This window comes from Micropterus salmoides, unplaced genomic scaffold (genome assembly GCF_014851395.1).
Source record: "Micropterus salmoides isolate LMB-PRFRI ecotype aquatic unplaced genomic scaffold, ASM1485139v1 Ms_hic_scaffold_21, whole genome shotgun sequence".
Taxonomy (NCBI): domain Eukaryota; kingdom Metazoa; phylum Chordata; class Actinopteri; order Centrarchiformes; family Centrarchidae; genus Micropterus; species Micropterus salmoides.
In genome coordinates this window covers 23,604,107-23,620,889 of record NW_024041262.1, presented here as the reverse complement: position 1 = coordinate 23,620,889, position 16,783 = coordinate 23,604,107, and the positions used below count along the sequence as shown (strand labels likewise).

The 16,783-nt window shown below is 40.8% G+C and overlaps 1 protein-coding gene across 1 annotated transcript; it reads right to left on the bottom strand.

Annotated features, from left to right (window-relative positions):
* Window positions 1–259: 259 nt before the first annotated feature.
* LOC119916377 lies at window positions 260–16,104 on the bottom strand. The gene is made up of 15 exons (XM_038736368.1): window positions 15,945–16,104; window positions 13,311–13,589; window positions 12,024–12,099; window positions 10,908–11,766; window positions 9,596–9,730; window positions 9,336–9,465; window positions 9,108–9,236; window positions 6,364–6,468; window positions 5,669–5,832; window positions 5,413–5,563; window positions 3,629–4,195; window positions 2,589–2,695; window positions 2,379–2,499; window positions 2,044–2,144; window positions 260–853 (listed from the first exon to the last, which is right to left on the bottom strand). Exons 2-15 carry the CDS (start codon window positions 13,573–13,575, stop codon window positions 689–691), a joined length of 3,075 nt encoding a protein of 1,024 aa, XP_038592296.1. The 5' UTR covers window positions 13,576–13,589; window positions 15,945–16,104; the 3' UTR covers window positions 260–688.
* Between the last annotated feature and the right edge of the window lie 679 nt (window positions 16,105–16,783).

The window sequence follows — 16,783 nt, the reverse complement described above, 5'->3', positions numbered from 1 at the left end:
TGTGTATGTGAAATGTCAAAATCATGTGATTTCGAACACATGTGATACAGTCACATGAACTCTCTTTGTAAAGGCAGAGCGAGTTTCTTAACTAGTGCTGTACGTGTTTCCAGTAGGCTATAAGGTCCTGGTCTATAAGAGGCATTTTCACCAGCTTATGTGTAAATTAATCTTCTCCAAACGAAGCTGGAGGACACAATGAGAGAAGAAGGTGAAGGTGATTGGAAAATAAGCAGAGGTGGCAGAAGAGAGCAGCGTCTTTGCCAACAAGGTCATTTTTTAATAACATATAAAATGTCAGTGACGTTCAAGTATTAAAGTCTTGAGAGCTTATAGTCCTTATTTTAAGCAGCTTCACCTATTCTACACCTTAAAAGGCACCAAACAACACGTCAAACTCTAGTTTCCAGATCACAGAGGTATAGGAAAACTGTGCATACAGAGCAGGATAAAAAATAAAATAAAATAAACGGAAGAATATCAATTTTAAAAATAGATAATCAGCTTTAAAAATCACATTTTGAAATATCTACTGATGAAATTCCTACCTAATACGTTGGTTATCCTACATTTACCCAGAACAATCAATCATATCAGAAGCTAAACATCTTTATGTCCACATGGCGTTAGAATAATCAATGCCTTAGTTAGTGCAAACAACAACAATAAATAATAAAATATGTCCGTCTCATTCTCGAAGTTCCAGCTTGCTGTCTCTGACCCTCCACCTCCAGCGCTGACATCTGTCAGGAGCAGGAACACAGCGCAGCCACAGACAAGACTCTTTGATCTCTTGTTCAAAGGGCACCATCTTCCTGTCCAGGGTCTCCAAAGTGAAGGCTTTCCCTGAGATCTGAACGATGGATGTGAGAGAATTCATGTGAGTTTTTGTTGGGTGGGTATAAAACCAACACTAACTGAAATGTGTCTGTTGCGTCTGGTCAGATTCATAATCTTGTTTTAATTCTTTGATCAGATAGTTTGAGATTTACACATTTAACTTTCTAGGTTGGACCCCTCCCACCCTGGACACAAACTGCTTCAGACAGACAGACTCTGGCAGGAGGCTGCGGTCCATCAGGACCAAAACCTCTCGCCACAGAAACAGCTTCTTTCCGTTACAGCGGGCTTCCTCAACAAGGCTCGGGTCCCAAACACACTCCTGAACCCACACTTTACAACAACGCTCAACTGTGCTTTATGCTCATGTTGTGAATTTTTGCACATACCTGTCAGCATTGTATTATAGTATTATTGTAATTTTTTTGATCTTATTAGTTTTTATATATTTATATTTACGTTCATGTGTACTGTAAGCACCGATTTATACCAAGGCAAATTCCTCGTATATAAAATGTACCTGGCAACAAACCTGATTCTGATTCTGGTACAATATTAATTTGCTTTAATCAGTTTTGGAGCCTTAGATCCTCACAGACAGTGCAAGGGATGATTATTAGGTCATGGTTTACAAATTCAGCTCTAAATGGGAAATGTATGGATAAAAGACACTAGGGCTGACACCGATTAGTCGAAGATTCGATGATTCGACTGTGAGATTGAAGCTTCGCAGCAAAACAAGGATTGTGCCATTTTGGCGATATGGGGGTGCTCAACGTCAGATTTTACATAGAACTTCCAGTTTTCTCCCAATAAGTTAATACACAGCCTGTTACTATACACATTTCAATGTTTAACTGGTGTTGTGCCGACCTCTCCGCACCTCGCGGGACTTTCGGATAATTTATCACCGTTGATGAACCACACAAAGAATAATTTATCATTTTTAAATTGCCGGCTACTTGAAATAGACCCGCGCGGCATGCAGGCAAAACTCTGCACAAGACCGATGGCAGGCGAGAGAGAGAGAGAGAAACGGTCAACAATAAGCCTGAGTGAGAAATCCTAATTCAAAATCAAATAACTCAAATTTAAAATATCGCTTTGAAACGTTGCCTCACCATTGCCTCAATTCCCTGCAGTTTACGCCATTTGTCATAGACACGTCATATCATTGTGTATTGAATAGTTATTTGTCCTTACCTGGTTACTAATTCCTATAGCAACATGGCCCACTTTGACCTGCCGACGTTCACGAATCCTCAGACACTCACCCTGGACATTCTCGATCCAGATGTCAACACCTGGAGCGTCAGAACAGCAAATAACCATGAAAACAGTCGAGCAACGTATAACAAAGTGACTCAGATCTGATTTTTTTTCACAACAGTGTGAACTGTTTCTAGTTTAGATTCGGGACACTTTCATATGTGGTCCAAATCAGATAGAGGTCAGATTTTTTGAAATGCGACCTCAGTCTGGACAGTCAGATAGAGCGACCGTCGTCACAATTATGTAATACAGTCCTGCCATCTTACCTTCAAAGCAGTACGAGGAGGGATGATTTGCTGAGGCCAACCACTCCAAGTGTCCGTCTGTCTGACTGTTGCAGGAGGAAAAGACTCCAGAGCTCAGATCATCAGACGAATGGTCAGAGTCCTTAAAAATGGAGAGAAATGTTTGCAATGTTGAGAAATTCAAGTTCAGTTCACATGTACACCTTCGTGGCTGCATCTAAAGAAACACACCATCTCTGAGGCGTCCATCTGCGATGTGTCGGAGCAGCTAAAACAGGACGGAGGGTCATCGCGAGGTTCAGGGGACGGGGTCTGGATTGTGGTGCCTACAGCTACATCTAGTGACAGACAACATATTGGGTGTTTCAGTTAGTCCCAGACAACATGAGTAATACTGCATTACCAATCAGTTATACTTCTCAAATCAATCCACAGCATTGACCCTAAATAACAAGGCTCCTCAGGTGCTCAGAGAAAAGGTGAAACTTCTTGGGGAGTCTGGTTCAGTAAGTCTTTGCAAGGTTCCCTTTCAAGAAAACCTCCTTTTGGCAGATGTCTCTCTGTGTGAGGGATCAATATGTGGAACTCCTTACCCACAAAATGAATTAATAAACATGTTGTTTTAAGGCATTAGCTAGCTGTTGCTTGCTCCAGAGATGGTAGATAGGGATCCCCTGAAAGGTCATGATGGGAATTATATTTTTCGGATCTTCTTTTACATTCCCTAAAACCTACTTCCAGAAAGCCTCCCAGGGCCAGGACCTAGCTGGCACAGTGCTGAATTGAAGTGTGGCTATGCAGGACAAGGCCTCACTGATTACTCTACAAAAACACATCTTTAAACGCTTATTTTGGTGAAACTGGATCAGATTTTATAATTAAAATATTTCCCCTTTGATGTCCTCAACCTTCGGTAATTTACGGAGCTTCCTGATGGACAGCACTGACGGGCTGGAGGAGGTCCTATGCAATACAGATCCCTCTATGACATTATGAAGGGAGCCACATTCAAACAGCTTGTTTGCATGCACAAAACAGAGCATGAGACAAAGAGAAGATGTTTTTATCCCATAGTTTGGGGGTCTTTTGACACAAGTTTAGGTTGAAAAGACATTAAAAATGTTCCATGTGCAATTGAGAGGAAAAGCTCTGTAGTAATTAGATCAGATCAATCGGTTTGTGAGATGCTGTATCCTACTGAAATGTAGTTGCAGCAGATGAAATGAAGTGATTGTGCACATGAGCTGTCCTCGTGAGTTTTTCCGACTCACCGTCTCTGAGGTATTCCAGCTCCGGTTCTGATCCCCATGAATTATCATTTGTCTTTTGGCCTTTTTGCAGCACAGGGAAAAGGCCTCGGAGAGCACGGAGATACTCTGTAGAAATGGAAGAGTCCCACTCTTCTTCCTCCTCCTCTTCATCTTCTTCCTCTTCCCCATCCCCTTCATAGTCCGGGTCAGTTTTCATCCACTTTTCCTGAATCTGTTCCTCCTCTCCCATGTATATATCGACTTCTGAATCAGAACAGGTGTCCCAGTCTTGTCCATCTGCAGCGTAATAATCCTGCAGTGACTTTGGCTGGGACTCCCACTCTTCCCTAGTCAGGGAATCTGTCTCCACTTCAGAGTCCGAGTCACCATCCTTCCAGTCATTGCTGTCCTCGTCCACTGCTGTAGTCCTCCAGGGGCTCACCCAGTACATGGAGGACGCTGGGACGGCAGCTGAGGGTTTAGCTGGGAGGACGGGGATCCCAGGTCCTGGGGTGTCCTCATCCTGACTCTTGCCGTGATACAGCTTCTCACAGGCCCTTTTGACAGACCAGGGACTCAGACCCCCAACTGTGGAGCAAATAGAGAGTAGAGTCCTCAGTGATGCAGATAACGTCACAGTAAGGTACTTCAGATCAAAACGGTTTCTGGTTTCCTTTCTGAAAAACGGACAACCAAAAGATTTGGAGAGCCTGAAGGGTCAATCCTGTGTCTTATTTTATTTTCCCACACATACCATCTCCTTTACTTTTTATGCAGACAACATGCAGCTATACCTTCCATTAAAGCCCACGGACCTTAGTATGCTGCTCTCAAATGTCTAGCTGACGTGAAAAACTGAATGACAACCAGTTTTCTTCAATTAAATCTTTACTGGCCCTCATTTCTGACCTGGTTTTGTAGCTAAAATTACATTTTAATCACCTTGTTACAAAGCTTGTACAGTTTTGTTTTTATCAGCTACAGGTCACTGCAAATATTTCACTGGTTTTAAAGACACCAGTCTGAAGTCCTGATTAGTGCAATGCACTTTTACAAAACTCTGGGGTGATTTCCTGTTTCTGGTTTTAAGTCCTTTTTAATTTTAGTTTTTTATGCAGTGCATGAGAAAGTACATAAATCCTGTACTTGAGTAAAAGAAGAGATAACTTTGCTAAATATTACTCCACTGCATGTAGAAGTCTTCAATTTTAATTTCTACCTGAGTCGAAGTACTAAGGTTCTGTTGGTAGGGTTATGTGTATTAGGGGTTGCTGACATGACAAACAGATCATCAAAATCAGCTGCCAATTCAATTTCTGTCAGTAAACTAACCGTTCCAGCTGTAGGCTACTTGTTTAAACTGTTAAACTTAATTTAATTTAGTTTAAATTATAACAAAACATCATATTTTTTAAACTCTTCATATGTTTTGCATGTAAAAATCTTACTTTGTAAAGTAACAAGTAACTAAACTGATAAATGTAGTGAAGCAGAATATTCTCTCTCTGAGATGTAGTGGAGTAGAAGCAGAAAGTGGCATAAAAAGAAAATACTAACTAGTAATACTACTAAAAAACTACTAATACTAAGTAAAGTATATATGCCTCTAATTTCTTTTTAAGTACAGTAATTCAGTACTTAGGTAATCCACCATCATTTTTATGTGATTTTTTCCCACTATCTTTGTTTTTATGTTATAAAACACGCTGTAATGTTTGTTCAGAAATAGTTTTTTATTATTTTTTATTGTATAAATAAATATTTTTTACATTATCAGATCGGTCTCGAATCAGTAACACATCAACCTGCTCTGAGGGCCTTGGTGGTTTTCCTCCTGAGCACCTTTGCCGATGCTCGTCTGTCAGGGTCCTTCTGGAGTCCGGCTCTGAACACTTTGGCCGTGAAGTTGTTACAGTTGGACGGCACCTCCCAGAGAGGCGGAGGCTCGTCGACAATCTGACAAACAGATCACAAGAAATGTGCACGAATAGCTCAACGCAGTTCTTTCCACCTCAGGGTGGATGTATCACACTTTCCAATGACGTTAAAGAAGACCCTCACCTGCAGGCACAGTGGATGGGAGTAGTAGCGTATCCATGGGTGGCATCCGTTGAGCATGTGCAGTAGCATACAACAGCTGCTCCACACATCCGCCTTGGCACAGAGTTGATCCCCTCGTGCTACCTCGGGGGCCATGTGGGTCTCTGTGCCGTGGAAGGCAGCTCCTACGTCGCCAAACAGTGAATTAATTTTAATCTCTTTTACCTCTTAATCACCTTCTGTGTTCTCCTGGCTGGTTTGCACATGATCATGCGCCTGTGTGACTTTAAAGAGTTTTATTTTTTTGTTTTGTTTGCATGCTTTCAGCAAATTTTACATAGTAAAGGCAGAAGTTATTTCCCGTTCTGTCAGTTATTTTATCTTTAACTTTATTTTAAAGAAACTAAAGAACAAGATAATACAATAATCAGCAGTCAGACTGACCATTTGGGGAAGATCCAGCTAGCAACTACATGACTTTTCATGGATCAGCAACCTTTTGAATCACAGCTGCTTATTTCTCTCAGTACGTGTTTAGTGAACTTGGATCAATTGTAAATATTTACAGAGTGTAAGTAATTATTTCTCTTATTTTGTTTCTATTTAAAGTTAATTTGTGAACCGAATCAAAGAATGTGATCAATGAATATCAAGCAAAATTATTGGGCTTTAATGTTAATTACATGTACTGCTGACTTTTTAGACTTCACTCACACCCCTGAATGCCCTAGTGCTCCGTCCGCTGTCATCTAATGTCTGTGAGAGACCAAAGTCACAGAGGAATGTGTCTCTGCAGTCTGCAGACAGCAGCACATTGTCAACTGGAATAAAATCAACACATAGGATTTAGTGAGACAGCTTGTTTTCATTTGGTGCTCATTATGAAACAGTTGACAGAGAAATAAGGCTGTCAGAAGCCGTCAGAAGCGACGGGTACACAGGGGGCCGAAGCCTCTGCTGCTCCTGAACAGCAGTCGTGAGGTGGCACAAGGTAACAGCTTCAAAAATAAAGCATGCGCACAGTTTTTTCCACCTATTCAGGAAGATCTGATATGATGAGACTGGTTAATTCGATGTCTTTTGGCTGAGTGAATCTGCTCGCACTGAGCTCAGACGACAACAGAGGGGCCTAATTTGAGCGAGCCCCTTCCCAGTCAATCCTCTCAGCAGGGATTACTGGGGGTTTAGGGGTGAGATGTCAATTTAGGATTAGGGACCAACCCTAGTGATGCAAACTGACAGTAAAACCAGCAGGTTTACTGGGCTCCCTCCCTGCCAGTAAGTACTGCTGATAATATCAAATCTACTATCCTGGCATGGAGAGATGGGCCACTGTGGGGGTCTCACAACAGACCAGACCAAACAAACCAAAGCTCAACTCTGAAAATACAAGGCCGCTCTAAAATATCTAGTATAAAACAAATGAATCAATATTAACTGTCTACAGATTGGTGCTGAGAAGCTCTGTTCAAAGACTATATGTACACAGAGGCCAGTAATGGAAGAAGTATTCACATCCTTTTAAAAGTAAAAGTAGGGATAAACTAACATAACTAGGTACCACATTACAATTAACAATAACAAAACAAAGAACAAAGTTCTTCACAGAGACACAGAGACTCAGTGAAAGCCCTGTATTCAAAAGTACAGGTGCTCATTTTGTGATATTTTCTATTATTTACACATAAAAATGTCAGATTATAATTATGGATTGGCAAGAGTAGACGAAGCAAGAGTAGATTTTGGAAGGAGGACAAACACAGCTGCACTGGCTTCATGATGCTGTGTCACCACTGGCGGCAAGCAGGATTATTAAACTGGCTGGAGTTACTCTTTAAAATCTTATTCTGCAGACTAACTAGTTACTCTAGCTGTTAAATAAATGTAGCGGCATAAAAGTTACAACATGTCCCTCTGACATTTACTAAATATAAAGATGTTTAAGTATAAAATGCAAATGTTCAAGTGAAGTAGAAGTACTTAAAAATGGTATTTAAAGGAGCAGTGCGCAGGATTTATTGGCATCAGGGCCCATATTTATCAAGCTTCTCAGAATTACTCATAAGAACACTGCTAAGAATTGACTTAAGAATAAAAACAAATCTTGGCTCAAAGCTGTGCTTAAAAGTTAGTTATCAAGCATCATGGGTTTGAGTGAAGTGTAGGACTAAATCTTAAGTGTCAGTCTTAGAGCTGATTTACGACACACTGCTGTGCCGCAAACAGGATTTTGGATGACGATGTAGCCAAGGACCAATCACTGAATAGATTTCCTTATTTAAGAATATTCTCCGATGAATTCACATTGAAAGGTGAAATTCCTAAGAGGAGTTTATATTCAACACACGCTTAACAATAAAGAATTTTCAAGAGAATACATTATGATATAGGCCTACACATTAATAAATGAAAGATTAAAAAGTTTATCTTTATATGAACGCCAGCAAATGTGCCAACTACTCCCGTGAAGTAAATAAATAAATAACTGGGAGAGTAAGAGTGATTCTTAGCTTTAAGAGATTTGATAACTTGCTTTTAGTCTTAAGTTTAAAAGTAGGAGTAAATTTCATGAATTCTCAGCACTTAAGACTAAAATGGCACTTTGGGAAGATTGATAAATAAATATCAACAATATTTGGTTTGTCCATTCTGGGCTACTGTAGAAACGGACTCTGTGGAAGAGGACCTGCTCCCTCTTTAGATATAAAAGGCCCATTCTAACGCAATGAAAACACAACAGTTCTTATTTTCAGGTAATCATACACTATTGAAAACATACTAATGAATATTTTTATTAAATTTCAGCCAGTAGATCCCTCTGAATCCTACACACGGGCCTTTAAAGCGGGCCTTTAAAGCTTAATAGCCACCAAGCTGTAAACATATATTTTCACCTGCTAAAGATGATATGATGAACTTGTTACGTACGTACAGAGCAAATTTAAGTCCAACATTCCCTCTCTCTTGGTCTCCACAAGCTCCTGAGAAAAATAGCTGCTAAATGCTCCACAATGTTCACCAGCTAGTTGCTCACTTTGACCAGCTGCTGTTTGGTGCCAGGCAGGTAGCGAACAATGGGTTTTATTTGTTGAAAGCAGCTGCCTGGAAACGATGCTGATGAGAGCGCTGAGACTGTACTAACCAAGTTGTGAGCTTTAAAACCAAAACCAAACGCTCAAAGATTCTCAAAAGCCACGCAGAGCTGAGGAGAACTGTAGAGCCGGTGATGATTTTCTGAGGGTTCGTCACTACTAGCGACACCTTTCACGTTACACATTTGATCCATCGTTCACATGAAAGTATTGATTAGTGGAGCTTAAAGAACAGGACTTGAGTTAACTTCCTACTATCAACATAAATCCCATGCAGGCTTGACTCGACTGACCGGAAATGTCCCAATGCTGTAAACTCACTAATCTGGTGCTCCAGACTTTTCACGTTGTCTACAACAAGAACACACCTTTGACATCAAGGTGAAGGACCTTCCTTTGGTGCAGGTGTTCCAGTGCACCCAGTGACTGATGAAGGTAGTGCAGCGCCAAATCCTCAGGGAGGGTGTTCATCTCTTTCAGAAGCTGGGCCAAACATGCTGAAGAGGTTTGGACAAATATTTACTCCATAGGACTTTAGCATTGTACCGCATACGAAGTATTTGTGCTTGTTATTGTTGGTACTGAAGAAAGTTCACCTGGCTTTAAGTCCATGAAGAGCACAATGTGGAGGCCCTCCCTCACAGCCCCAAAGAGCTCCACAACACGAGGAGAGTTCAGCGCGCTCCACGTGCTCACCTCCTCGCTGCTGAGGTGACTCAGTGGAATCTGAAATCAACAATGTGCTGAGTAACATTTCAATAACTTTTAATTCAATCATCATGTCAGTGTCAGGAGCAGGATAACATTGTTAAAGAGCTTTGGGTGGTGCATATCCGGATTTTAAAAAATGACTCACCCTCTTGGCAGCACATTCGAATCCAGTCCTTTTGTCCCGAACACAGAACACGTCACCGTATGAGCCGTTCTGAATGTGGTGAAGAATGCAGTACTCCTCTCCCTCCCTGTACTGGGAGCCGTTGGGCTGAAGTTGCTTCAGGAGGCAAAAGTAAACATGCAAAAGACAGCTTAAATTACAACCAGGTTGAGAAAAAAGAAAAGTTAAAAAGGTAAATCAACACACAATCAGAAAGCTTAATGCGCTTTGGCTACGTCCCAGTCATTGATATCAAGGCAGGTGTTTCCTGGTCTAATCAAAATGTTGTATAAACAACTTATTAAATGATGATTGAATGACGATACATAATGTAGAAGAACCTGTTCATAGTGACAAACCCAAAAACAATTATCACCTGAGCTTATAGTTTTGTATTTATGGCCCATACCTGCTCAGCACCCAAATGGCAGACAAAGTCAGCCACTAGCTTGTTAACAAATTGGAGCATCTAGCAGCTAAAAAGAGAGACATTTCCTCAGGAGTTGGTGGAGACCAAAAACAGAGCTAAAATTGGAAGAAAATATTGTTTATAATATATTATTAAATTGTTTTCCCAATGTGTTGCCAAATGTCCTAACTGGCTAACTTATGTCTGTGGTTAGGTTTAGGCAACAAGAGGACAGAGACACTGATTCAAGTCACCTCTGACCTTATCTGTATTAAACCAAACCGCCATCTTTCACTCAACCAAGTGCTGTCAGTTATGCCTAAACATAACTATAATAAAGTTATGGGACTTTGCTCTGTCTGCTGGATGTGTAAATATGGAACTATTTACTCACAGATTCAAAATTACAATTTAAAGGGTGATAATATGTCAAATGATGTGCTTTTAACTAGTTTTTCTGCCCCCAAGTGCCCAAAAAAGGTTCATTTGACAGTAAAAATTTGACATGTATGCACCAGGTTTATAGATTTTATGTTCAGCATTGAATGTTATTCCTCAGAACTTCTATTCCACTACATTTTAGAGAGAAATAGGATCCAGCATTTTTGGAGCTTGACCCATATTTGGTATTAAAAAGTCTTGATATCTCTCCCTCTGCTGCTGCGGATTTGGCCAGTTTCTTATTTTAATTTGTGTAGCCCTTCAAAGCGTCTCTGATGTCTCTCTTTTTGTGGCGTTGCTAAAAATGCATGGCTGAAACTTTTGACTCAACAAGAGCAGCGATCTGCGTTCTCAGCTTGTAATGTGTTTAAGACATATGTAGACATGTTGATATCAGACCCAAATATAAAAATAATGTAAATACACCTAATGTGAATGTCTTACATGATGAAAAATGAGTCCTTCATTGACAGGTTGGCTGGTCTTCCAGTGATTCAGAGTCTGTTTTATCAAATCTCTGAAGAAAGGTAAAACAAAGAGCTTTGGCATATGTGTCACTCTGCCTCTTAGGATGTCCAAAACTGTGTCGACATCATTCACGTCATCAAAGCCAAAGGCACACTGGGATGTATTCTGAGTGCTGGAGGTGGAGGTGGAGTCTGAATTTCCCAGCAGGCTTTGCACACACCCTGTAGAGTCAGACTCCCACTCAGTTTGGGAGGAGGAGGTAAAACCAGACACGTGCATAAGGTCAAAGATCAAATTTGACATTCTGACTTCAACTCCAGAACTATCTGTTACGTGTATGCCGTCCTCTACACCACAAGATGAGTCTGACTCACTTTCATGAGTGCAAATAGATTCGGAGTCCTGCTCCAGGCTGCAATCAGAGTCTGAGCCTCCTCTGTTATCAGTGCTGGATGTGTCATCTGTCTCTGCTGATCTGTACTGGTCCTCTGATAGCGACACACCCTCTAATCCTCTGACACACTCGCACACATCTGCACAGCTGCAGCCTTCATATGTGCAGGAGCAGAGCTCTCCATGGCTGCAGGGGTGTGAGACTGAGTCAGTGAACTGAGGAGGAGGCGGGATGATCTCAGCGGATGATGTCATCTCTCTGTATGCTGATTTCAGCCAGTCGATCTCCTGAACCCACAGACCGCGGATGATTGGAGGTTGTTCCTCTTCCTCCTGGCTCTGTCTTCTGGTTTTCCTGCGTTGTTTCCTCTGGAGGTGGTGGTGCACATCAAAGTCCTCATCCTCTGTGTCAGTCATGAGGGCAGTTTCCTTGCTGAGAGACCTGCAAATTAGAGGATACATATCATGGTCAGCATACCAGCTGAAGCTCTACAGGTCTGAGAATCAGTACTCACTGAAATAAATTTTAATTTTTAGACAACTTAAAGTAAATTTTTACATATATTTTCATGTAACTATAGCTTCTTGTGCTATGTGTTGCTTTCAAATATCAAATTCGGACTTTAAAATGTTTGTGTTCTGCAGTGATTTGTTTGAAACATATCGATGCCACTGTGTGGATTGCATCTTGTGAGGTACCTGTGTTTTCTGAGCAGCTGAGATCTTGAGTAAGGGCACTGTGTGTTGGTGGGACTGAACTCCTGAAAGTCTTCTCCTGGGACAGAGAAATGTTAGCAATTAGTTTACATTAGAGCTTCATTTTTTAAAAGTTTTATTGGTAAACTGGTTAGAAACTGCGATACAAAAACATGAATACATTCAGCCAAAAACTACAAAGAGGGGCGAAGATAAATACCTTAAAGCTAAAGTGTGCCATTTTGTGAAATTCGCCTTTTAGCATTCCGGTGTTTAGTGTTAGACGAGAAGATTGATGCCACTCTCATCGGCTATCCATCCGTTAAATATAATGCTATAGCTGGCAGCTAGTTAGTTTAGCTTTGCACACAGACTGGAAACAGAACAAACACTTAGCCTGACTCTGTCCAGAAGTCCACCAAATCCACCTCCCAGCACCTCTAAAGCTCAATAAAAAAACAAAGTGAAAAACAACCATTTTACGGGGGTCATGTTTCCAATGATTTATTGACTCTGGCCAAGAAACTGGCTCATAACATAACAAAATGGTAAATTTCTGCTTTTACATTTCTGCTTTTGTAATGGTTAAACAAACATATTAGCCAGATGTGCTTGTGGGTGGATTTCGTTGCCTTTAAGTCAATGTTATTATAGTTTAGCTTTCTCCCAACTTTCACCACCATGATAGCTGGAAAGGTGTGTGGACTAAATAAAAATAGAAGATAGATTTAATATCCACCCAACAGGCCTAAGTCCCATGAAATAAATTGAAAAAGACAGAAACTAAAGACATTCACTCTCTAATTTTAGTTCATTTGAGTTATTTTTGCAAACAGACAATACAATTTCAATTAGTTGTTTTTTGTTAATTGTTAAATGTTAATTTTTTTTTGTAAAGCTCTGTTTTTGTTATTTTTCAATCAACAACAATGATTTGTCACACCTAGTTTTTTATTTTATTTTGTTAGTATTCTTTAATAACCTTGTTAGACAGAGCCAGGTAACTGTTTGCCCTTCTCTTCAGTCTTTATGCGTCTGTTGGACTTCGTATCGATCTTTTCATCCAACTTTCCCCAAAATGTTGAAACTTCAGCGTCTTTGCTTTAGGCTAGACTGAAATATCTTGACTTTAAGCCCCCGATAGAAGATTGGCTCCAAAAACCCTGAATCCTATATGTCCCATAATGCAGTTCAATAACATCCTATCCCTTGTTCAAATGTGCCCCCCCAGCCTCTTTGTGGTCATTCCTGTGTGACAGATTCACAGATACTGTAGACCTGCAATCTTACTCTCAGCCTGTGCTACTATGGAGACACAGGGATTATCCTCAGACACTTCATGCCCCTCTGTGGCCACATGTTTGGCAGTGCCGTGCTGCATCGCCCGACTTAGATGGGGGGCGATGGCTTGGACCAGCGAGTCCTTTTCCTCCTCACGCCCTTGGCTGGCGTCTTCTTTGCCAAGAAATGAGAGTGCAGATCCTCCAGTCACGATGACGAACGGCGTGTTGGAGTTAAACATCCGGGGTATGGCCATTTCTCTCTCGGAGTGCATCTACGTTGTGAGAACTGGAAAAGAGAACATACACGAGAATAAGAACACATATATATTGCTTTGTAAGTATCGAGTAAAAAAAGCTGTAGGGATGTTTTAACCTTCTGAATGTGAAAATCTGGGCCAACATTGTTCAGACTAAAAAGATATTACAGGACAAAAGTCATGTGAGCCCTCAGCTACTATAAAAAGGGGAGTCATCAAAGCGCTTTCACTGTGCAATTGAGAGTTGCAGTACTCTATTAGTCAGTATTTAAATAAAAACAACCACCTCTATGTCAGTGTCGTGGAAATTGTGTTTTGCTGGTGAGGGATTAAGCTAATAACTGAGTAACAACCAACTGTTGTCTTTTTAAAATTTATTAATAAAAGAGAATAAACAGAGAAGTACTAAAACACGTATACAGACCTGCTGCCTAGGGCAGAACAAAGGGATGCATAATCATTCACACAGTCTAGGTTTCTATGTTTTGGGGAACAGAGATCCTCTCTCAGCCTTGAATGAACATTCAAGGAGAGGAGAGGAACAACAAGAGAGGAAAAACACCAAAACAATCTCACAGCTCTGACCTAAACCCCAGTAAATGTGGACGGACTAACATAAGGAGGATAGAAGAAGTAAAAACACAATACATATATATCTACAAGCCATAACAATAATAATAATAATAATAATAGTAACAGTAACAGTATTAGATCATGCATAAAAGATTAAATGTAAGAGGGCACAATTTTCTGCCATAATATTCAACACCTTACCTTATTTATTCATTTAACTGACTTTTATCCAAAGCGACTTACAATTGCTATACATGTCAGAGGTCGCACGCCTCTGGAGCAACTAAGGGTTAAGTGTCTTGCTCAGGGACACAATGGTGGATGGGTCACAGTGGGAATCGAATCCAGGCCACCTTAGTTTAGCCTGTTAGCGTGTTAGTATTTGATAATTGTCACTAAACATAAAGTACAGCTGAGGCTGATGGGATTGTATTAGTTTTGCAGATATTTGGAACAAGTGAAATTTTGACCTCATGGTGGCGCAAGAGGAAACGTCAGAGGATCACCGAAGTCATTAGGATTTATCATCTGGAAACCACACGTCTGTACAAAATTTGGTGCCAATACATCAAGTAGATGTTAAGATACTTCACTGAATATTTAGTATGACTGGCTGGTGGCGCTAGATGAGAAGTCAGGGGATCACCAGAGTCTTTCGGATTCTCTGGAGACCACGGCTGTGGCTCAGGAGGCAGAGCAGGTTAATCGAAAGGTTGGCGGTTCAATCCCCGGCTCCTCCAGGCTGCATGCCGAAGTATCCTTGGGCAAGATACTGAAACACGAATTGCTCCTGGTGGCTGTTCTGCCAGTGTATTAGTGTGTCAGTGAATTAATGGTGGATGTAGTGTAAAAGCGCTTTGAGGGGTCGAAAAGACTAGTAAGGCGCTTTACGATTAATAACAATCTATCCAATAATTGTTGAGATATTTTACTTGAATGTGGTGAAGCTACAGACCAACACTAAAATATAAAAATATCACCATAATTATATTAAAATACATTATATATAATATTTTGGATAGTTCACCTTTTGTGGTTTGTAAAACTTTGTAAAACTAAGTTTGCATTAAGAACCCTCAGAGCCCCATAATAAAATCAAATTTGTGATTGGCAAGCGTTTTGATGTGCTGGCATTTGGCGTGGCCGGGGCGTGAATGAACAGAACCAGTAGTGAGCCTGGCAAGGGGAGTATAAATAGCATGGAGAGATTTGGCACGCAGAGGAGCAGCCGCATGCCTTCCACTGAGGCCGGCCAGCTGTCCAAGTCTCTCTTCCTCAACACATGTTGACAGCGAATACTGGGGGATCAAAACACACACACTTCCCAATGCATAAAGACTGAGCTTGTCCTGAAGTCCTCATACAGAGCCTGAGGGCGGATGAGATATCACATCTGAAGTACTTTTGTTTGATAATGTGAGGACGTGAAACTGTGAAAGCATGTGGAAAATAAAAACTGCTCTATATACATACATACATGTGAGGGTGACAGGTAAAATAAAAAGATCTACACCTGAGCTGAGGACATTCTCAAAGTCAAGAAACTATCATAAATAATAACTTATTGGCAGTAAGGTGACACCTAATTTAAGACATCCAGGATGTGCAAGATCTTAAACACTGAGCCCGTCTCCCAAACGATGACAAACTCTTCCCATGGTGCACTGCTAACTGCACTTCCTGTCAGCGACACAGCTCGCTCCCCTCTTCCCTCTGCGACCTGACAGTGAAAACACACATCCAGTGCAACAAACTCAGACCGACAGTGTGGTTTAAAGTTCCAGCCAAGTGAAACTCTGCACCGACATTACCTCAGCGGGACGATCAGAGGCCTGTCTCCTGTCTCAGGTTCAGGTGAAATCGCTCCAGTGATCCTGTACGAAGACAGAAAGACAAGTTTCTGTTCCTTCTTCTTCTTCTTCTCTGTCTGTCCTGTGTCCTGTGTGCGTTAGTCTCCAAGTGTAACCTACCGGCTTTGTGCCCACGCAGGCTCTGGTGATTGGTTGACCACGTGTGTGAGTTATGAGCTCTTACACCTCCGTCGCCCCAGCCCCCTAAACCCCCCCTCAAACACCCAACACCCACACACAGTCGCCTCTGGATGGATACTAGATGCCCTCAGTGACACTTGGATCTCCTTTGGTCTCCTCAATGTTTCATTTATCGCAACTTTGAAGACAACAAAACAGCATTTTCACCACAAGACTGCTTAAAGTTATAATTAAACTCATTAAAATCTGTGGTGGAAGAAGTATTCACATATTTTACTCAATACATCAGCGTAAAAATACTCGAGTAAAGGTCATGGATACTGCAAACGTAAAAGTAATCATCATGCAGAATGGCCCATTTTAGATTTTATTCGTGCATTAATATGTAAGTATCATTAATGTTGTAAAGGTGCGGCTAATTTTAATTACTTTATATACTACAGGGTAGCTTCATCTAAAGAAATAAATCATCATTTATTAGATTATTGATACATTATATTGCATCATTAATCTGAATCTGTACTAACTAATGTTGTCAAATAAATTAAGTGGAGTAACAGTAACAGTATTATAAAGTAGCATAAAATGGAAATACTCAAGTAAAGTACAAGTAACTCAAAATTACTATAATGCGATATATGCGACTATAAGTGTCTAAT